The 24,026-nt window shown below is 43.8% G+C and overlaps 1 protein-coding gene across 5 annotated transcripts in view; it reads right to left on the reverse strand.

The window, feature by feature from the left end:
* Positions 1-24,026, reverse strand: part of ADAM23 (ADAM metallopeptidase domain 23) — a 178,241-nt gene that overhangs the window by 50,636 nt on the left and 103,579 nt on the right. For 4 of the 5 annotated variants that reach the window (XM_075001866.1, XM_075001867.1, XM_075001865.1 and 1 more), the window contains exons 14-18: positions 20,800-20,848; positions 14,731-14,830; positions 10,165-10,236; positions 6,094-6,180; positions 3,719-3,799 (exon numbers count right to left, since the gene is read on the reverse strand). In XM_075001866.1, coding sequence (XP_074857967.1) covers positions 3,719-3,799; positions 6,094-6,180; positions 10,165-10,236; positions 14,731-14,830; positions 20,800-20,848 — 389 coding nt within the window. The remainder of the gene's footprint in view (positions 1-3,718; positions 3,800-6,093; positions 6,181-10,164; positions 10,237-14,730; positions 14,831-20,799; positions 20,849-24,026) is intronic. The other variant, XM_075001868.1, reaches the window with a different exon arrangement.

Below are 24,026 nucleotides of genomic sequence, written 5' to 3' on the forward strand. Positions count from 1 at the left end.
AGCCTCTGCCACGTGTGCTGCTGCGCTGCCGCTTGCTTGTGACTGTGGCTGGGGGCTGTGTGCTACGCCCGTCCCGCTTGCTGTGACCGCCGGCAGGGATCAGGCTGGAGAGAGCTTCCTCCGTTTCTGCACCGAGGGGGTGAGGGACGCCACCTTCCTTTTATGGAGCCCTGTGGGTCCCTCCGGTTGAGGCCTCTCCGGCACGTCTGGCTGGAGGGCCTTATCAAACAGCAGCATTTTCAGCTGCATTTCTCTATCCTTTCTGGCTCCGGCCGTGAGCTTTGCACAGAAGGAGCATTTCTGGGTGACGTGTGATTCCCCCAGGCACCTAATACATTGACTGTGCCCATCAGAGGCCGGCATAGCCTCGCGGCACGACTCACACGTCTTGAATCCTGAAGAGGACATTGCGGTGAGTCTTTGAGTTGTTAATAGGATACTTAGCACCTTCTCTGTGCCTGTTCCCCTCTCACGGACTCCAGCCTGCCGCAGCAGGAAGCCTACTGGCCTTCACATCCCCGGGTTGCCTCCGCTCCTCCTTCTCGTTACTAAGACTTTCTACTTTTTATATATATATATATATATATATATATATATATATATATATATATACTATTTTTTTTTTTGCAATAAAGAAACAATTTAACTAAGAACTCTCAAAAGAAACTCTAAAACTCTGAAAAACTCTAAATACGCTGACTCTGGCCGCAGCCTGAGCAGATTCCGTCTGCAGCCAATGGCGGTTAAGAAGGAACTGGCGGGGACCGGATCGCGCACGTGCCCGGGAGCGCGCAGGGGAGCGGCGCATGCCGGCGCATGCGCAGTCCGGCAGAAACTGCTAGAAAGATCCGATCTGCGGCGCCGGGGCGAGCCCGACACCTATCGTGGAGCACCCACGGGGACGCTCGAGGAAGAACCATCTTTTCTTCAAGTGTTTGCTCCTGTTCATTCCAATATGTGACTTACCAGCAGTCTAACCCTAACACATGGTGGAATGCACATGAGCAACCACCCAAAAAAGAAAGAACAGTTACTTACCTGTAACTGTTGTTCTTCAAGATGTGTTCTTGATGTCCATTTCAAACCCACATGCCTCCCCACTGCTGGACTTTTAGCAAGTAGGAACTAAGTAGGCACTGGATTGGTAGGGGTATATATAAATGGCATTGGGAGGCATGTCCACAGACGATACTGTAGCTGACCCAGCAAGTATCACTGGCAATCATGCACCTGGCGTGCACATGCACAGTAGAATGCACAAGAGCAACCACTTGAAAAAGAAGTATGGTAATCTAGCTCAAGTGATAAACCAGGAAGATTATTTTAGGAGTAGTATACTGAATGAACTTGAAGGAGACAAGGCCACAGGCAACAGGGCCAGAAGAGCTCCAAATGAAACAAAGCCAAGATTATCATGAGAGATAAAGTTCACTATAACAAGAGGAAGCGAAGGGCTGGGCTTCAAGGAAAAGCTGAAAGCTCTGTGTTTGGCCATGTTAATGTCAACTGACAACTGCACACATAAAGAGAGAAAACCAGGCCAAGACATTCGTGTAGTTCAGCAACTCTCAAACTGTGGGTCGGGACCTTTTAATGGCATAATCACCAGGGCTAATGTTAGACTTGCTGGGGCCTGGGGCTGCAGTCAGAGACTGAGCTGCACTGCCCAGAAATGAAGCTGAAGCCCAAAAGCTTCAGTCCTGGAGAATAAGGTTCAGGCTTCAGCTCTGCGGTGGAGGGAGGTAGGGGGCGAGCCCGCGGGTTCTAGCCCGTCTACCCAGGTCTCAAGACCCGGAGCTTCAGCTCCCAGCTCTGCCCCCCTGCTGGGGCTCAGGCTTTGGTCCTCCTTCCAGTGGTCATGTAATAATTTTTGCTTTTCGAAGAACGACACTGGACAATGTGTTTCAAGAACCGCTGGTTTAGTTGTAGAGCAAGACATCCAGAATGGAGAGGTAGACTTTTCAGTCATCACCATAAATATAGTAATCAAAGCCATGTTTACAAATAAGTTAGCCAAAAGATGGAGTGGATAAAGATGCAACCTGGAGGGTCCTCCAGAGAGAGAGAGAGAGAGAGAGAGAGAACCTACTGAACTTTAAATGAAAGGAGTGATCCAACAATCACTGGGAGAATCTTGTGAAGACAGTCATGAAAGTAAACAGACAACTGGATTTCAAGAGTGTAGCTGATGGCATCAGTGGAAGCTAATAGGTCAAAGAGAATGAAGATGAGTTACTATACAAAAAAAAAATCAACAGGAAACATTGGGCCTACTTGCAGAGTAAGATATTATTCAAAGTGAGGAATGGGGTGGGGTTGGGGAGTAAGGTGGGAGAGAAGGTGCAGAAAGTGTGTGGGATGGTAGTCTGGATGGTACGGGGAGTGGGCGGGGGCAACACAGGAGCAGTCAAGAGATGTGGAATCTGGGCACGCCTAGGCAGCTTCCCTGGACACACACGACTCTGCACCACTTCTCCCAGGCACTGCTCTCTGCTGCTCTGATTGGCCAGAATTCCAGCTAACTGAAGCAGTGGAATGAAGCCTACAGGAAGTGCTGCAGCTGCCGCTCCCCCTCCCCATGCCAAGCTGCTTCCCGCCCACCCTGCCCACGGGCAGAGCCTGTTGGTTGGATCTGGCCCTGGCTTGTCTGATCCGGCCCGTGAGGCTCAGGGCTCCCCACCCTGCCACAGGGCAGATGCTGGGAAGGGGAGCCCTAAGCCTTTGAATCAGGATCCAAGCAAACTGTGATCCAGATCCAGACCCCAGGCAGGAAGTTCCCCACCTCTGGCCTACACTGTTCTACCTACATCTGTAGAAGTGCTCTAATATAGGACAGCTTTTATTCTCCACTTCATAGAAATCCTGCTCTTTGTTAAACAGGAACTGTAAAGCTCTCTCTAAAGAGGAATACATTTAATCAGTAAAGAATAAAAGTTCCATTTCTTCCTTCAGTTTTCAGTCAAGAGATTGCTACAGTCAGAGTCTCTAGGATTCCCTTTGAGTCATGTTACATTTTAGTAGCCCACACTAAAATCACAAATAGCATATTGATTATATAAGTATGAACAACTACCTGATGGCTTTAACTGCCCGATAAACCTTGAAGTATCATGTTAAATTCTATTCTTATTGCACGTCTCTAATAGAAATTAAGGACATGAGTCAAAATATGGTAATGGGTAGCATGAAATACAGCTTTACATGCACACCATTTCTTTGATACTTTTGCTACGTTGTGGCCTCACTGAACTCCAGGAAATTTCAATGGGATCTGAGTAAGGGCAAGCTTAGTCTCTGAGCCATTATTTCTTTTGATAAGTAATATTCTGAAACAAATAATTCAGCATAGTGCACACATAAGTTTTATTTTCCTTTCTTTTATTTTCTACTGTGATTTCTCTCTTTTCTTTTGCTTTTCTTAAACAATTGCTTTGGTTTCTGCTAACACATGATTCCCTATACTGTGCATCTGGGGCTTGTGTTATTCACACTTTGATCTGTTTTATGGAGTTTTCCTTTTTCCATTTGTAACAGAGATTATGTTTACTGAATTACTATGAACAGCCAGTTGCCAATTGCTAGAACAAAAACTTTCTTCAGAGATGCTTCTATTCACAATACACCTAATATGTATAACTAATGAGGAATTGGTCTTTTGATACTGGGATAAAAAGATTACAAAATCAATAGAGTATGCAGAGAGTTTGGGTACACATACCTGCCCTGAGTCACCAGTACAGTATTCTGTAATATCACACTCATTCACTGAACATCGACATTCATAACCTCGTGGGAAAAACTAGAAAACAATGGCCATTTGTTAGGACTGAGATTATATACTGGCACACTGCCACATATTCCAGACTCTTGTTTAAAAACATTACTTATGTTGCAGGGCTACACTTTTCCATTTTAAATGAGTCTCAGTATCAATATCCTCTGTGTTTTGCCCACCGACTGCTACAGAGAACAAAACATATCCAGAGAACACCTTCAGTACACACACTAGATTCAGAAAATAATGAATTATGTAGGAATAACAAAAACAACACTCCTGGTTTCTTTAACTGAATGTGAAGCACACCAGTAATCTGAAAAGTATTCTTTAGTGATTCACCTCTGCTAGAAATATTTTTCATTAAGGCAATGTAATCACAGCTAAGTCATACAATTAACTCTAAATAAGTAATCACAATTAAAAAATTCACCTTATACAAGTACTATAGCACAATCTCTATCATGAAAGTTACACTTACAAATATAGAATTATGCACAGAACTGCATTAAAATAAATAAAATAAGCCTTATAACCTACAAGTCCAATCAGTCCTATTTATGTTCAGTCAATTGCTCCATCAAAATATTTGTTTAAATTTGCAGAAGTTAGTTCTGTCCCTTTTTTATTTACAGTGTCACATGAAAGCAAGAACAGGAGTTTGCACAGAATAATTATATCTAGTATCACAAGATATTAGCATTCTAGATGCCCTTCTAGTTCTCACAGAACAGTTTTTAAGCCACAACCCTTTGGGGCTTCTCATCTTTGCTCTGTCTCTAATAATATTGCTCTGATATGGAGATACACGTCTCATGGAGCTGGAAGGGACCTCAGGAGGTCATTGAGCCCATTCCCCTATCTTCTTGGCAGGACCAAGCACCATCCTTTCCCCCGCCCCTTTTCTATTTGCCCCAGATCCCTAACGGCCCCCCTCAAGGATTGAGCTCACAACCGTGGGTTTACCAGGCAGTGCTCAAACCACTGACCTACCCTTCCCCCTCAGGCTAATAAATTCACCATATCTTACCATAAGCTATACACAAGACTCCCACTGACTTAATTTTAAGTCCTTTGCATGAAACAACAGGATACCGGAATGTGGTCCAATACTATCACCATTAGACCAGCATCTCAAAATACTTTTTCTAAAGTACTCGCAATCCAGAATTCTGGACCACAAACCACTATATTGAACAATGAAAAATCAAACCTAGCAGTCCCTGTCAATACCTATTATTATGAAACTGCATCAGAGAAGAAAGCTTGCACCACATATTATAGCAATTGTTAGCAATGTATCATAATACGTGGCTTTCAGACATTTCAATAGGATGACAGGTAATACTACCAAAAATATAAGTTCAATTACTTCACGTTTCATGCTGAAGAAGAGAAATGTACATTACAACTTAAAATTCTGTTAGATCAGTGCACCCAAAACACCAAGCAGTTAAGGTACTCATTTCAATCATATAAAATTACATAGATAAATAAATTCAACCTTGTTTTAACAGTCTCAATAATCTTTTTGAAGCATTGAATGAGGTTTCTGCTACACGAACAATACGAAAGTCAATGAATCTCACGTCCCAAACCAGCACAATATTTTGAAAATTTACATATAATTTTTTAAAAACAATGAGAAGTTGTTAAAAATCTTAATTCCCAAGCCACACATTATGATATATGCAAACAATTGCTACAGTATGGGCTTGTCTACACTAGCTCCCTACTTCGAAGGGAGCATGGTCAGTAGGGTGTTGGGAGTTTATTAATGAAGTGCTGTGCTGTATATGCAGCACTTCGTTAAGCAAATTCCTCCCCCTGGCAACTTCAAAGTTTTAAACTTCGAAGTACTGGCTTGTGTCTAGCTGCGGCTCACCCGCTGGTACTTCAAAGTGCTGGAGTAACTTCGAAGTCCCTTGTAAAGGGACTTTGAAGTAGCCCAGGCACTTCGAAGTACCAGCGGGTGAGCCGCAGCTACATGCAAGCCAGCACTTCGAAGTTTGCCGCTTCGAAGTTTTCACAGGGGAGAATTAGCTTAATGAAGTGCTGCATAGCCACGGCAGCACTTAATTAGTAATCTCCCAACACCCTACTTACCATGCTCCCTTCGAAGTAGGGAGCTAGTGTAGACAAGCCCAATGTGGTGCAGTCTTTCTATAGTGCCGGAAGGTCAGTAATCATGTTATGTTCCTTAAAATATTTTGACTCGGTATACCTGGCCTATTTCCCCAGTTTTAACCTATATAAGGTTAGATATTAGTTATAGGGAAGACAAAGCAAATAGAAAGAAATTCTATAATAAAACTCACAAGGCAGGATATGTTACAGCAGGGTCCATCACTACAGTGAGCTCCATTAGAGAGAGAGCACTTCTTACAGCAGTTTTCATAGCATTCCTAGATAAAATATATTAAGCAATCTATGAATCTTCCATTCGGGACACTTGTTCCTTCTCATCCATCCAAACATACCATCCTGTATCATCACCAGAGAAAGAATTCCATCTTGCATTGACTAGAAAATAAATCATTTGAAAGAATCCTTTATGTTATTTAAACATCAGAATAGCTGGGAGACCAGTTCAAAAAAAAAAAATCCATATCAGCAACAAAATATTGGATCTGGGGATTTTAAGAGAAACAATGCATATATTCTCACTAGTCTTGAGAATGAGAATCTAGCATGGATTCTACGCCGATATAAGCTATATAGACAATTTGCACTCCACAGGGAAAACTGCTAAAAAAACCTAGCTATATAACTACACTATTATTTACAAAACAGTGTCAGAAACTTAAATAGAGGTACGGAGGAACAGATTTGGACTTTAAGCTAAAGGTTCCCTGAATGCTGTTAGCAGTGGAAGAGAAGGAACTGAGGCTGCACTACCTATTAGTCTTAGTCACTGTACATTCAATACAGAGAGTGTGTGTACATGTGTGCAGACACAGATGACAAAGCTGTGGAAACATGTTCTGTGCCTGAAGCACCAAGAGACAGAGTTCACTGAAAGTGAGGAAAAAAAAAAAAAAAAGAGACCCAGTCAGTGTAATCAGCAAACTCAAGTTGAAACTCGGTCAAATCTTTTATGTTAGGTCAGCTTGATGTTTATGTTTATTTGGTTTCTTTGACCATGGGATTCTCGTTCGTGAACAGGGATTGCTGGGAAGAGATGGGATCCACCTCACAAAGAGAAGAAAGAGCATCTTTGCAGGCAGGCTTGCAAACCTAGTGAGGAGGGCTTTAAACTAGGTTCGTCAGGGGAAGGTGACAAGCCCTGAGGTAAGTGGGGAAGGAGGAGGAAACAATAAAGTGGGTCTCCTGGATGAAGAGGAGAAAGTAGGCCAATTGGCCCCTTCTCTAAGATGCTTGTACACTAATGCCAGAAGCCTAGGGAACAAACAGAAAGAATTAGAGGCCCTGGCACAGTCAAAGTATGAGGTGGTTGGAATAACAGAGACTTGGTGGGACAATTCGCATAACTGGAGCTCAGAGCTCCAGTATGAGGAAGGAGAAAATCCAGATGAGTGTCTTTGGGTTAAGTTTAGAGGTGGAAGTAACAGAGGTGATGTTGTAGCTGGTGTCTGCTATAGACTGCCAGAGCAGGGAGATGAGATAGATGAGGCTTTCTTCAGGCAGCTAAGTGAAGCTTCCAAATCACAGGCTCTGTTCTCATGGGAGATTTTAATCATCTGGACATTTGTTGGGAGACCAATACATCAGCACACAGACAAACCAGGAAGTTTTTGGAGAATGTTGGGGATAACTTCTTGGTGCAAGTGCTGAAGGAACCGACCAGGGGCTGCGTGCAACTTGACCTGCTGCTCACAAACAGGGAAGAACAAGTAGGACAAATAGAAGTGGGAGGAAACCTGGGCTGCAGCAACCATGAGAGTGTAGATTTCAGGATCCAGACAAAAGGAAGAAAGATGAGCAGTAACACAGAGACCCTTGATTTCAGAAGAGCAGACTTTGACTCCCTGAGAGAATGGATGAGCAGGATCCCTTGGGAAACGAAGATGAAGGGGAAAAGAGTTCAAGAGGACTGACAGTATTTTAAAGAAGTCTTACTGAAGGCACGGGAACAAACCATCCTGCCGCACAGTAACAAATGTAAACATGGTAGGCAACCAGCTCGGCTTAACAGGGAAATCCTTAGCCAGGTTAAAATCGAAAAGGATGCATACCAGAAATGGAAACGTGGACAGTTGACTAAGGAGGAGTATAAACATACGGCTGGAGAATGCCGGGCACTAATTAGGAAAGTGAAAGCACAATTGGAACTGCAGCTGGCAAGGGATGTGAAGAGTAACAAGAAGGGTTTCTACAGGCATGTGAACAATAAACAGGTTGTCAGAGAAGGTGTGGGGTCATTACTGGATGAGGGAGGTAACCTAGTGGCAGATGATGTAGGAAAAGCTGAAGTACTCAATGCTTTTTTTGCCTCAGTCTTCACGGACAAAGTCAGCTTCCACATGACAGTCCTAGACAATGCAGTACGGGAAGGTGGAGGGCAGCCATCTGTGGGGAAGAAAAAAGTTCTGAGCTATCTAGAAAAAACAGATGTACACAAATCCATGGGTTTGGATTTAATGTACCCCAGGGTACTGAGGGAATTGGCAGAGGTCATTGCTAAACTTTTGGCCACTATCTTTGAAGACTCTTGGAGATTGGGGGAGATACCGGATGACTGGAAAAAGTCAAACGTAGTGCCCATCTTTAAAAAAGGAAAGAAGGACAATCCAGGGAACTACAGACCTTACCTCAATACTCAGCCTTACGTCAATCCCTGAGAGAATAATGGAGGGAATCCTCAAGGAATCCATTTTGCAGCATGTGGAAGAGGGGAAAGTGATCAAAAGTAGCCAACATGGATTCACCAAGGGCAAGTCCTTCTTGACCAGTCTGATTAGCTTCTATGATGCGGTAACAAGCTCTGTGGACATGGGGAAGTCAGTGGATGTGATAAACCTTGACTTCAGCAAAGCTTTTGATAGTCTCCCACAACATTCTTGTCCATAAGTTAAGGAAATATGGATTGGATCCTTGGACTATAAGATGGATAGAAAGCTGGCTTGATGGTCGGGCCCAACGGACAGTGGTCAATGGCTCAATATCTGGATGGCGGTTGGTTTCAAGCGGAGTGCCACAAGGCTCGGTTCTGGGTCTGGTGTTGTTCAACATCTTTATTAATGACCTGAATGAGGGACTGGATTGCATCCTCAGCAAGTCTGCAGATGACACAAAACTAGGGGGAGAGGTAGATACATTGGAGGGTAGAGAGAGAATCCAGAGTGACCTGGATAAATTGGAGGACTGGGCCAAAAGATATCTGATGCGGTTCAACAAGGAGAAGTGTAGAGTCCTGCACCTGGGGCGGAAGAATCCCAAGCATTGTCATAGGCTGGGGACTGACTGGTTCAGCAGCAGTACGATGGAGAGGGACCTAGGAGTTATGGTGGATGAAAGGCTGGGTATGAGTAAACACTGTGCCCTTGTAGCCAAGAAGACTAACGGCATACTAGGGTGCATTAGGAGGAGCATTTTGAGCAGATCTAGAGAAGTATTCGGTACTTGTGGGGCCACATCTTGAACACTGTGTCCAGTTTTGGGCCCCCCAGCATAAAAAGGATGTGGATTTGCTGGAGCAGGTTCAGCGGAGGGCAACAAAAATGATTAAGGGGATGGAGCACAAGACCTATGAGGATAGGCTGAGGGATTTAGGCTCGTTTCATTTACAGAAGAGAAGACTTACGGGTGATTTAATAGCAGTCTTCAACTTACTGAAGGGGAGCTCTAAAGAGGAGGGTGAGAAACTGTTCTCAGCAGTGTCAGATGGCAGAAGATGGAGTAATGGCCTGAAGTTGAAGAGGGAGAGGTGTAGGTTACATATTAGGAAAAACTACTTCACCAGGAGGGTGGTGAAGATTGGAATGTGTTGCCCAGAGAGGTGGTGGATTCTCCATCCCTCAAGGTTTTTAAGTCCTGGCTTAGCGGGAGTTGATCCTGCTTGAAGCAGGGGGCTGAACAAGATGACCTCCTGAGGTCCCTTCCAGCCCTATGATTCTGTGATTCGGTAACTCCCTTCTTTCCCTATTCATCATTTCTCTATCTCAGGGCCACAGCCAAAATCCCTCCATATCCATGAGAACAAGGGGAAAGTGGAGAAAAATATTTTCTCATTAGGGAAAATGCTCCCTCTCTTTTACAGGAAGTTGAATAATGTAATTTTTGGATCAAAGTTCTCCCACATGACAGGCACCATAGAAAGACTATTGTGTTGAATTTTTTTCCCATTTTAATATCCATATAACTTTTCCTCAGTACAGGATTGTTGAAAAGGGGCTACAAAAACAGCAGATAAGAACATTTAAACTTACCATTCGAAAACCACAATCACATTCTTCTCCTGCTTCTACATATCCATTTCCACATTCAGGAGTTTCAAACAACTGAGAGACATAAAAAGTAAAAATGTTATGAAAAATGATTGCAGCTAACAACTGACTAAAATGTACCTTTAAGGAACCTTATAGTTCCTTAAAGGTACCTTATAGTGCTGCTAAGAAACCCCTCCAACGAGGGAAGACACCCACAGCTATTCTTCAGGGAGTGCAAGTAGCATACAATCCCTTGTGCAGCTAGCTAGGCAACTGTTAAGGAATGAAGAATGTTTTGGCTATTTTTATCCATTCCTGCATTAGTTGGGAAGCAAGCTATGAACAATCTATCCCAAAGAAATAAAATCATTACCTCATTCCAATTCTATATATTTATTACTTTGTTTATTCCTTCCGGGAAACACAAGAAATATGATTTTGGGGAGCTATAAAAGCACCTTGTGACAACTTTTTCATATTCGTGTGGATGCCATTGCAAGGCTAGCATGAGCGTGTCCAGCTTCAAACTGTTGTGGCAAGTATTACCGGCACCTCACACATTGTGCTGCAATACGTACAGAGCCTATGCAGTCTTCAGAGCGATGAAGACTCGGAGGAGGACGTGGACATACATGAATGTGAAATATTGTAGAGGAGGAAAGGGGAGATGCTGGCTGCATTCAATGCTTTGTACACAGTGCAGCGATGGTTGTGGCGCTGTGAAACAAGTTCAGACTGGTGGGACTGCATTGTTTTGCAGGTATTGGATGACCAGCACCAGCTACAAAACTTCCGCATGCATAAGGACACTTTCATGGAACTTTGTGAATGGCTTTCCCCAACCTCAAAGCACTGCAATACCAAATGAAACCCGTTCTCACAGTTCAGAGTCATGCGTAAACAGCTCTGTAGAAGCTTGCAATGCCAGGCAGCTATTGGTCAGTGGGCAATTTTTAGTGGGAAAATCTACAGTGGGGGCTACTGTGATCCAGGTAGCCAAGGCAATCAATCCCCTTCTGCTATGAAAGACAGTGACACCAAGAAATGTGCAGGACATAGTGGATGGCCTTGAAGCAGTAGGATCCCTAGTTACGATGGGGTGATAAATGGAATGCATATCCCTCACTTGGCACTAGACCACCTTGCCACAGAGTACATAAACTGCAAGGTGTACTTCTTGATGGTGTTGCAGGAGCTGGTGGACCACAAGGACCATTTCACTGGGTCATTGTGGGATGGCTGGGGAAGGTGCATGACACATGCTTCTTTAGGAACTCTGGTCTGTTCAGAAAGCTGCAGAATGGAAATTTCTTCCCAGACCAGAAAGTCACCATTGGTAACATGGAGAGGCCAAGAGTGATCCTGCAAGATGTAGCTTATCCCTTGCTTTGTGAAGCCATGCACAGGCAGCATGAACCACTGTATGGAGCAATTTAGCTACAGGCTGTGCAAGTGCAAAATGGTGGTAGAATGTGCTTTTGGCTGTTTAAAAGCCAAGTTTTGGGGGTGGTTGCTACCTGCTTCCTCTCCCCTGCTCCACCCCTAAGATGGGACACTGAAAATTTTCCTTCTTCCAGGAGCTCAAGGAAGGGAAGGGAGGAAGATGGTCAAGGCATGATGGAGCAGCTTGTGCTACCATAATAGCTTAATGCTCCTTTCACTTCTTCCTCCAGGTTGCCAAGAAACACCGATAAGGAACAGATGCTGACTGAATGTGGGCAGAAAGCTGGTCCGTATGCTGTATTACCCTGTGATACAAAGATACCAAATTACTTATTGGTGGCTTGGTGAGGAAAGGTGTCCTATCATGGAGCTTGGAATAATGCAGGCCTCTCCAAAAACCTTATGAGAAAAATTAAAGAGTACCTGAGAGCTTTATGGAGATGTGAAGGGATGATCAGCTCTCTGTCCACAGACACAATAACTAGTTGTTCAAAGGGCCCCATGGTGTAGAGGTACACCATTCTCACTGTTCTCCCCTTCCTCATCCTCCACTTCTTCCTTGCTGTTGTTAGTGGCTGTCTGAAGAATCTCTTTGGAGTCATCCACAGACTCTCTGGGGACAGTAGTTGGGTACCGCGTAGAATCGCATGCAGCTGCTCATAGAAGCAGAGTGTTTGCAGTGATTACCCAGAACATTCATTTTCTTCCTTTGTCTTCTGTTACATCTTCCTGAGCTCCTTTATTTTCATGCAGCTCTAATGGGTGTCCATGATGTATCCTTTTTCCACCATGCTCTGTGAGATCTTGGCATAGATGTTCATGGTTCCTCTGTTGCTGCTTCATAGTCCTGCTGGCACAACTTCACCCCACCCCCCAACCACCAGCAATGAGGTCCTGGATCTCCTGCCTGCTCCATGCTGGATCTCATCTGCAACCTTGGCAATTCATGGTGAGATGCACCTGCTGAGGTGTGCTGCTTGCTCTGCTAGACATGCTGGCCACACAGGAAATGAAATTCAAACTTTTCTGGGCTATTTCTGACACACTTGGAGAGCAGCAGAGCTGAAAGTGGTGGCCAGAGTGGTCACACTGGGGCACACCTCTGGGGGTCCAGAACACTGAATTTCACAATGCTCCATCTGAACTATCCTAAGGTCAACCATGAAAGGTCGATTTTGGCGTTACTCTTCATGAAAAGCAAGAGTACAAAAGTCAACATTACGAACCCTAAAGTCGGTGGAAAGACCCTGAAGTGCGGACTGATTGCTTAGAAAATTGACCTAAGTCATCTAGAGTCAAACTGATCTCCTATTGTAAACCTAGGCCATAGATTCCAATCTTCTGAGGGACAATTAATTCCACTACCCACTGAGCCACAACACTGGTCATGAACAGTTCTGATTTACATTTTTGGGACATATTGTAAACTATTATATTTAATTGGTTCATTTGTCAGTTCCAAATTTTTCCCCATTTCCATTTTCCATCTCTTGACCCCCGGCTTTCACTGTTACGTATCCTGCAACACCCACTGATAGTTCCAAGACAATAACACATCTGCAGGTTTCCTTACTGCTCAGTTCTACAAATGTCAGTGATTCAGGAGTCATATAAATCAACTTAGTCATCTAAGGTCACTTTAAAATTCCTCTCATCCTCTTTTTCATTTCTTAGTAATTCTTTTGTTGACTTCTAGAATATATTTCTATCCTTTGAGTGCAGTAAAGTCACTTCATTAAGTCTGTACAAGACAAATTGCACTGCTAGCTCTCAAAACACAGTAATGCTTTTAAGCAGACGCTCCAATTTTTACAGCACTACCTTTTTGCAAAGTAATTATTTTTCTAAAGATCTCCTACTTTTGACATTTTGTAATAATTATGTTGTATAAAACATGGCAATAACAAGAGATTTGATGCTAATAGGGATATATTAACCACCAGAATCTACTGAATGTCCGAGATACATCCAAGTACCTGTGTACTTATTGTTTTGCTACATATAAAATATTTATTTGTATTCATCCATTAGTCAACTATTATCTTATTATAGGTTGAACCTCTCTAATCTGACACTCCCTCATTGACAGCATCCATAATCCAGCACGAGTTTGCTGGATGACCATTAAACATGAATGTAGCCAAGTTTCCTGTGGTCCCAAAAAGTTTGTTCACAGCCAACAGTCCGGCCTCTCAGTGTTCTGTGCAGTTAGCTGCAATTTAACTCTAAATGTCTTCTTAGAGCCCAATAAGCAGTGGAAGTATTGGTAATGCTGATAAACTATACTGACCTCCCATGGTCTGCAAATGATTAGGGTGCTGGAGCACATGACCTATGAGGAGAGATTGAGGGACTTGGGCTTATTTAGTTTTCAGAAGAAAAGAGTGAGGGGTGATTTGATGATAGCCTTCAATTTGCTGAAGGGGGCTCTAAAGAGGATGAAGAGAGGCTGTTCTCAGTTGCGATGGAAGGCAGAACAAGGAGCAATGTTCTCAAATTGCAGTGGAAGAGGTTTAGGTTGGATGTTAGGAAAAACTATTTCAGCAGGAGGGTGGTGAAGCACTGGAATGAGTTATGTATGGAGGTGGTGGAATCTCCATCCCTACAGTATTTTTAAGTCCTGGCTTGACAAAGTCCTGGCTGTGATGATTGATCCTGGGTTGATCCTGCTTCAGGTAGGGGGCTACACTCAATGACCTCCTGAGGTCCTTTCAGACCTAGGATTCTATGATTAGCTACTCTTATACCTACTCCTGCATTTTTACACTATTTTTGACATAAAGGGATAGGGCACTAATGTTCAATGAGGCTCCAAATGGGCACAACTGTCTTCTCAGGGTCCAAAGTAGGTCAGGATAGGGCCTAAATTATTATCTGAGCATGAAGAATTCACTGAAGACAAGCTCTAACTTTCCCTAATAACCTTCATTGATTGGGCTGATTGCCAATGAGGAAGAAGATCCATAAAAGTGCAACTAAAACTCAGAAAAATCTGTAATAGCCCAATGAAATTTGAATGAAACCTTTGAGGGAAATAAGGTTCAATGAAACCATTTCATCTTCACTGCAGTGTCTGAGAAGTCAACCGATATCCTGGCAGTGGTTTCATCTAAGTTAAATTACCTTCGTTGGCCTGTTGAAAAGACAGGAACCTCCACCTCTGCATAAAAAGTCTTTGTATTCTGCAATGCTGCATCTTGAAAATTTTCTGGAGTGGTAAACCCTAAAATGACAAAGGATCAATAGAATAAATACCTCATGGAACCCAGTTCTAGAGACAAAAATTATAATCACTTTTGAGCTGCTCTTATTTTTTTTTTTTTTTTTTTTTTTTAGCTACAAGAGAAGTTTACAACAGTCAGAGGAAAACCAGCAGCTCAGTGAGTCCATCTTTTGAACAAGCAAAACAAACAAAAAAAAATCCAACTTTTTTTACAGGGCTCTGTATTTTTTAAAAAATTACATTTCTCCCTTTGCCATATGAATCCAAGTATGCAACAGCGCCTCTGTAATCTTAACAGCATAACATTCTCTATATCAACTTAATAGCTACTATATCTGAAGATCAGTGACCCCAGATACCATTTTGGGTAAAAAAGTAATCTTCACTCCAAAAAGCTGAGGTCTGTTTTGTTCACGACCCAACTCAAGAATGAAAGGGTTACTCACCTACTGCAGTAACTGAGGTTCTTTGAGATGGTTGTCTCTCTGGGTGCTTCACCTTAGGCGAGCCAACACGTTGCACTTATAGTTGGAGATTTGTAGAAACAGTACTCTGGATGGCAGCGCATGCGCAGTTTCCATCTTGTGCCAGTCCACCACAACGTTATCAATTGTCCTTCTGTTTCTTCTCTACCACGGAGAAGAGTATGTTGATCCAAAGTAGAGGGGAGGAGAAAGAATTCTGGAGCATCCTCAGGGACAACCATCTTGAAGAACCTCAGTTTCTGCACGAGATGAGCAACCCTCTCTTCTTCTTTGAGAAGCACCCCTATGGGTGATCCAGATTGGTGGCTATGGAGTAGTATCTTGGAGTTATGTTTGGGCCATGAATAGTATGGACAGTTCAAACTGTGTATCCGTTGAAGAGTGGTGTTCTATTGTGGAGTGCTTGGCAAATGTGTGGAAACCCATAGCTACCTGGTGCTGTTGCCACTATGGAAAAAAAAAGTTGGGATCTGCTGCCAAGGCCGACACAAAATATAAATAAATAAATAGAGTACAGTTTCAAGAACCATTACCAATATTTCAGAGCACTCTCAGGAACAAAAATATTTTGAGTAAAAAATCCTATGTCAGGGGTTGGCAACCTGCCGCTCCGGAGCTCCACGCAGCTCTTTAGTGAGTCAGTTGCGGCTCTAGAGGTTGCTGATGGTAACTCCTCTTTTGGCTCACTCCCCTGCTGCCTCAAAAAAAAAAAACTAAATTCAGATGGTTTAAAACAACTGAATTTAGGTTGTTTTGTTTTGTTTTGTTTAAGGTGTGGCAAGCGGGGAGCTGCAAGAGGATGCAGCAGCAGCAGGACAGTTAGCCCGGAGAAAGCTGCAGTGGTGGAAGCCCAGAGAAAGGAGGGCCAGGGAGCCCCGAAGACAGCAGGGCCCTGGGAGCCCAGAGAAAGCCCTGGCAGGGGGCAGGGAGCCATGGAGGAGTCACAGCAGCAGCGTGCACAGTGACTCCATAAGCCCTGGGAGACATCAGTTTGTCTGGCCCCAGAGGGGGGGAATTAGAGGGCACTGTTCTGCATCCTCCTCCCCCACCTGCATCTTTCACATTGGTTGACTCCAGCCAGCACCCTCCCTCCACCTGATGCAGGTCAGCAGCAGGGTGCCAGGTAAGGCTGGCAGATCTGGGAGCTGAGAGGGGAGAGGAAGGCAGAAGGATGGGGGGCATGGAAGGAGGACTGGGCTGCTGGGTGACTTGCAGGAGACTCCCATGTAGCTGCTGCCAGGCCCTCTACCTGCCTCTGTTGTAAGGGCTGGCCACAGAGCTCACATGAGTGTATGGTGTCCTGGGTGCAGGAGGAGCACGTGCCCAAATCTGGTGCCTCCCCAGCCTGACTCCCTATCCCACCACGGTGGGAAATGGCCCCATGGAGCCTCTACTAACTCAATATAATTACATATTAATGATTAAACACACTGTCCATCTATAAAAAGGGAAAAAAGAACAACCCAGGAAACTACAGACAAGTCAGTTTAACTTCTGTGCTGGGAAAGATAATGGAGCAAATAATTAAGGAATTCATTTGCAAACATCTGGAAGAAAATAAGGTGATAGGTAACAGCCAGCATGGATTTGTAAAGAACAAATCATGCTAGACCAATCTGATAGCTTTTTTGACAGAATAAGAAGTCTGGTGGATAAGGGACAGGCAGTGGATGTGGTATATCTAGACTTTAGTAAGGATTTGACACAGTCTCACATGATTTTCTTATCAATAAACTAAGCAAAATGCAATTTAGATGGGGCCATTATAAGGTTGGTGCAAAACTGGCTGGATAACCTCTCTCAGAGAGTAGTTATTAATGGTTTGCAGTTATGATGGAAGGGCATAACAAGTGGGGTTCCACACAGATCTGTTTTGGGACTGGTTCTATTTAAAATCTTCATCAACAATTTAGATATTGGCATAGAGAATACACTTATTAAGTTTTCAGATGATACCAAGCTGAAAGGGGTTGGAACTGCTTTGAAGAAGAAGCTCATAATTCAGAATGACCTGGACAAACTGGAGAAAGGGTCCGAGGTAAACAGGATGAAGTTTAATAAGGACAAATGCAAAGTGCTCCACTTAGAAATAAACAAACAATCATCTTCACACATACAGAATGGGAAACAACTGTCTAAGGAGGAGTACTGCAGAAAGGGATTTAGGGGTCATAGTGGACCACAAGCTAAATATGAGTCAACAGTGTGATGATGCAAAAAAGGCAAACTTGATTCTGGGATACATTAACAGGAGGGTTGTTAGCAAGACACAAGAAGTCATTCTTCCATTCTAATCAGCACTCATGGGGCCTCAACTGGAGTACTGTGTCCAGTTCTGGGCACCACACTTCAAGAAAGATGTGGAGAAAATGGAGAAGGTCCAGAGAAGAGCAGCAAGAATTATTAAAGGTCCAGAAAACATGAGCTATGAAAGAAGACTGAAAGAACTGGGTTTGTTTAGTTTAGAAAAGAGAAGACTTAGAGGGGACACGATAGCAGTTTTCACATACCTCTAAGAGGTTTACAAGGAGGAGAGAGAAAAATTGTTCTCCTTGGCCTCTGAGGGTAGGACAAGGAGCAATGGGTTTAAACTGCAGCAAGGGAGGTTTAGATTAGACATTAGGGAAAACTTCCTGTCAGGGAGGTTAAACACTGGAATAAGTTAACCTAGGGAGGTTGTGGAATCTCCACTCCTGGAGATATTTAAGAGCAGGTTAGATAGATACCTACTGGGGATGGTCTAGATGGTGTTTGGTCCTGCCAGGAGGGCACGGAACTGGACTCGATGGCCTCTTGAGGCCCCTTCCAGTTCTAGTGTTCTGTGATTCTATGATTATTTTCGAAATTCTGTTAAATTCTAAACAGCTCATTTCTAAATAGCAAAGGATATGTGATCTCAAACATTGTATAACTCCCCCTTTAATATGTGTAGTGCATTGTGAGATATGATAATGTATCTGTGTTTTGATCATGTTGCTCACAAAGACTTGACTTTGAAAAGGCAAAGGAAGCTTGCAGCTTTTTTGCTGTGAAGGGCAATACACATTTGAAGAAAGAAAAGTGAAATAAATGTGAAGTAAAACTGGCATAATTAAAACAGGTTGGGGAATGAAAGTCAGGAAGACAGTGGTACGAACACACGTATGTAAACGTGAGGAAATAGAATCCGTAAAGAGTTTGTGAACATACTGCAGTAAACATGCATTGAATTACAAATCATTGTGTGTGTGCGTAGTTCTTAAAATGAGGGTTACCAAAAGTATGGTTTGACATTATTTACTACAGACCATCTCGTATTCACATGCATAGCAGATCTTGAAGTACTGATTTTGCAACTGAATTTGAAAAAAATGCTTCTTCTCGCTATTTTGGTTGCAGACCCCTGTGCTATGTTATAAAGTGAATATAAAGTGACAAACTAAAAATTAAAGCAGACCTTTCAATTAAATTTATCTAAAATGTTTGTTACTACAACTGCTGGACTTCTGTTTTCATATGGGTAACACGTGGAGTTACCATCCATCCTGGTTTCTGTGGGACACTCCCATATTTGGGACACCAGTATAGCGTCCCGATTTATTTTGTCAAAAGGGCTAATTGCCCTGTATTTTCAGGCGACTGCTGCCCACTTCCCTTGGCTGGGGGAGCCAGGAGCCAGACCACATTGTGACACAGCTGCCCCTCCAGCTTCTCCCAGCTCCTCCCCGGTAGTGTGGCTGCTCCCCAGCTTCCCTCAGCTGTGGGAGCTGGGAGCCAGCAGTGGCCGCAGCTGCCTTATCCCCCAGCTTCCCTCAGCTGGGGGAGCCCGGAGCCGGAGACAGCCACGGCTGTGCCACTCCCCAGTTTCCCCAGGCTGGGGGAGCCAGGAGCCTTACCCGGCTACGGCTGCCCCACCTCCCAGCTTCCCCCAGCTGGGGGAGCCAGGAGCTGGACCCATGCCATGGCTGTCCCCCTCCCTCCCCCAGCTCTCCCTGGGCTGGGGAAGCTGGAGTGGCAGCATGGTGGCCCCCCAGCTGGCGGCAGCTGGGAGCTTCAGTGGCAGGATGGAAGCCCCCACAGGGCTGCCACCGCCTGACTCTCAGAAAAGGTCACCATCTGTCCTGTTTTGGCTGGGACAGCATCATTACTTGGGCGGGGGAGATATGATCACCCTAGTAACATGAGACTTTGAGCTAAAAGAGAGGCCAAAGCAGAGTGTGCAGTTTAGGGTGCACTCAATAGTATCGTAAGACATAAAATTATTATTCTGTTCTAGAAAACCCATCATGACTTGAAATGGAAATCACAAATAAAATATCCCAAGTCAACCCATAAACTTTAGGCATTATATTCCGTTGTTGCAATTTACCACTGCATGCTATTTCTCACAAACAGATGAAAGCTGATAACTTTCTTCACCAGTCTGAGGAATTGTCTACAATGGTCCAATCAGTCTTTAGCCCTTGCATACTGTCTTTATTTATTATCAAAAAAAACAAACTAGCCTTCCATCTGGGGCTTTTTACCCAGCCACAACTTCTGGGACTTTCCACCTACAACTAGAGCCTCCCTAGCTTCTCTCAGTAGCTAGCCCCTTTCTCAACCAACCCTCAGCTTCCTGCAGCTCTTTATGGTGAATTCTTATTCCATTTCCAGATGCATCTGACTAGTGAACAGGGCTGATAAGTCTCAAGCCCCTGGCATTTAAATAGACAAATCACTCTACTGTAGGACAGATATTAGCAATGGTTTCATGGTAAAACTCCACTTTGGATTATATATTTTGCTTATTTAAATTCTCTCTGAAGTTGCATTGGAAAAGTTACTTTCTTACTACTTATCCTAAACGATTGTTTATTGCAAAAGTGACTGTACTTCAGTAGTGGCTGCTTTGGTTCCAATGCAGAGCATATACTGCTTAAAATGTTGCTAACATGTTCACATCCTTTTAGTATGAAGGAGATGTGCAAAGATAATTAACTACTGGCTGGAAAACTAAGACTACAAACTGTGCATCCCAAAACGGTCAGTACAAATTTTCTTAGATTTTCTCCTCTTCAGAAAATTTGGGTAGAAGTAACTCAGCTGTGAAATGTAGTTTTGCAGATCAGTCCTTTTTCTCTTTCATTTTACCATTGTAGACAGTGAGCATAAGTGCTGTAATATCTGTCTGTTTTCTTGTAGCTAATGTTTTAGTATCTTGTCTCACATAGGGATACTGAGCAAAAGAAGTCTGGTCTGAAAGACCTATTAGCTCCCCCATAAGCTCCACTCTAAAAATATTAGGTAGAATCAAAACATCCCATGTTGTGAGGCAATGTTATCCTTTTGTATGTTTGAGTTGTTCAACACAAATGTTTGTCTGCATAGCTAATGAATGTACCAGCTTTTCATTTTGCTAGTGCTGAAACAGATTTACCATGCCAAGTAAAATACATACTTATGTCACAATATGCACTTTGATGTCATTCCCAAAGCCCTCAGTTACAGATTATTACAGCATACCCTGTTTCTTCCATGATGCAGCCACCCCAGGATTCCGTGCAGTCACATTCTTCTCAGACAAAACCAAAAGAAAGAAGGAAATGTGTTAAAATATACTAGCAGCAAAAAAAGAAGTTACTCACCTTGTGCAGTAACGAGGGTTCTTCAAATTGTGTCCCCATGGGCGTTCCACTCCAAATATCGGTGTGTCCTTGCTCTGGCGATTGGAGCTTTTCATTAGCAGTGCTCTGCCACACTGCACATACAGAGTCAGTACCTTGTGGTGTCATTTGTGCCTGTTCACTGAGCGCTCCCCTTGCTCCTTCTTTACCAGGGAGTCCCATAACAGAACTCCAAAGCAGAAGGGAAGAGGGAGTGTAGCAAGCACCCCCGGGGACACACATCTTGATGAACTCTCATTACTGCATGAGGTGAGTAACTTCCTCTTCTTCTTCAAGTGATGTCCCTGTGGGTGCTCCACTCTGTGTGGCTAAAAAGCAGTGTCTGCCCTTAGGCGGTAGGTTTTGGGGCTGTCATTGATTCATAGAGAGGACAGCGTGACCCACAGAAGACATGGGGATTGGCTTGTTTGTAACTAATTGCATAATGTCTTGCAAAGGTGTGCTCAGAAGACCAGGTTGCTGCTGTGTATGTCTTGCAATGGAGCATCTTTGACTAATGTGCTCAATCTGGCTACCACTCTAGTTGACTGTGCTGAGATCCTCTGCAGTAGTGTGTTATTGTGTATCCTGTAGCAGATATGTAAACAGGTCAAGATTCATGCAGAGAGACACCGAACCAAGACTGCTTCCCTTTTGGAGCATTTGGTTATGGAAAGAAAGAGCCTAGAGGACTTACATCATGGTTTCATATGGACATTGAGCATGTGGAGTGCTGTTCTCATGGGCTGTGGCTACACTAGCACTCCCCTTTCGAAAGGGGGATCCTAATGAGGCGCTGCCATGCATATACAGTGTCTCATTAGCATAATGGCAGCCACACGTGTTTTGAAAGTGCTGCTTTCGAAACACACACTGCCACTGTACACGGGGGCCTTTTGAAAGGACTCCCAGATTTCGAAAGCCCCTTCTTCCCATTTGGTTTTGGGAAGAAGGTGCTTTCAAAATGCAGGGGATCCTTACAAAAGGCCCCCCATCTACATCAACAGCACAAGTTACAAAAGCGGCACTTTCGAAACACATGCAGCTGCCATTATGCTAATGAGACACTGTATATGTATGGCAGCGCCTCATTAGCATCTGCCAAAGTGGCTCATTAACACCTCCCTTTTGAAAGTACCTATTGGGAGCTGTTTTAACGCCCACCAGGTTGATGAGGAAGCAGGGACTTCTGAGATCCCCGAGGTCACACTGGTAAGAAATGGTGACAGGCAATTCTCACTGCTCTCATTTCCAACAGGGAGATGTGCATACAGGCTTCTTGTGATGTCTATCTGCCTTGGATTATATGGCTCCCAAGATGTGCTCCCCATCCCAGCAGTGAAGCACCTGTGATTAGAACACGTCAGTATTTCTTCCTGAAAGGGAAAACTTTGCTTGATGTTGTGAGGTTGTGTCAACCACTGTAGGGAAGAGAGGAAATCTGGTGGATGCATGACTTACTTGTCGGATGCATGGCCATTCTGCGTACAGTATATATTGTGTTGAGCCAGGCCTGAAGGCAGAACATGTGAAGTCTGGCAAATCTGACTACATATGTCATAGTGGGTAAGTGGCTGAAGATGTGAAGGCAAGTCCTTATGTTGGTAAATGTCTAAATTGAACTGTGGTAATGAGACTGGAAGGTCATGAACCTATGTTGGGGCAGTATTGCTCGGGGTTCTAGAGGGTCTAAATATGCCCCTGTGAACTCTAATTGTTGGGTAGAATGAGGTGCTAATAGTTTGGAAGCCGATTTATAGGCCCAGGCTGCGGAAGTGGGAGATAACTGTTTGTGTCTCGTTGTGGGTGGAACCCTTTATCAGGTAATCTTCCAGCTAGGGGCATATTATTTCTCCCTGTCATCTGAGATGTTTAGTAACCACCACCTGTATCTTTGAAAAGATTTTCAGAGTGGTGGACAAGGTGAAAGGTAATATGCAATATTGGTAATGATCATGATGAAACATAGGGAGGGTCTATGAGCTGGATGAATTGTAATATAGAAGCATGTATCCTAAAGACTGAGGACTAAAAACCACTCTCTTTTGTTGAGTGTTGCAATATTGTAGCAAGAGTTGAATCTGTGACTGCAGATGAATTTGTTGAGTTTCCCGAGATCCTCTAGATTTCTTCTAAGTAACACAGTAGTTAGAATAGTAGCCCCTCCTGCAGTAAGGCTGTGGAACTGGCTCCACCACTCCTATCTGCACAGGATATTGGACTTCTGCAAGGAGCAGATATTTGAGAGAGGGATCCCTGAAGAGGGACAGAGAAGGAGGCTAGGTGGGCAGGATGGACATAAAGGGGTTGGAGTATCCTGAATTGACAACTTCCAGTACTCACTGACTGGAGGTTATATTGGTCTTTTGTTGGAAGAAAGGATGCAGGTGGTGGCCAAAAGATGGTCTTATCTCTGCTGGTGGGGAGAGGTTTGTCAGACTCCTGACTAAATTTTCAAAACTGTTGTTTAGATATGGAGGGTTGGTTAGTTGAACCTCAATAATGTTGGGGTCTGCAGTTATTTAGTTAGTTTCTAGACCTTTGATCAAGTGGGAAGTACTGTTGTCTATTGTAGATGTCCTGGGTTTCTGGGATGGAGTGTAATGTTTGTGTCGGTTGGGAAGGGAATATATCCCCCGTGTTGTAAGAGTGGTGCTAGAATCTTTCATCGTATGAAGAACTTTGCCTGGTCTGGCAGAAAACAGGGATACTTTATCACAGGGGAGGTCCTCCACCTTCATTTGGAACTCTCTGGGGATCCTGGAGGCTTGAAGCCGTACACATCACTACTGCCATTGCCAAAATATGGGCTGCTATGTCTGCTACAGCCATTGAAGTCTGGAGGGCTGTGCATGGGATTGTTTGACCCTCTTGGATAATGGCCTGGAACTATAGTCACTTTTGTTCCAGTAAATGGTCCATGATCTCTTGCAACTTGGAATATGAAGGGTGATAATAATTGGCTGGCAGAGTGGAGTAACTGGCTACTCTCAATTGCAAAGTAGCAGATAAATAAACTTTTCCCACATATAAGAGCAGGTGCGTGTGGTCCTTATCCTGAGGAGGAGACTTGTCCTGTGGGAGTTT

The sequence above is a fragment of the Carettochelys insculpta genome, chromosome 8, assembly GCF_033958435.1.
Source record: "Carettochelys insculpta isolate YL-2023 chromosome 8, ASM3395843v1, whole genome shotgun sequence".
NCBI lineage: Eukaryota > Metazoa > Chordata > Testudines > Carettochelyidae > Carettochelys > Carettochelys insculpta.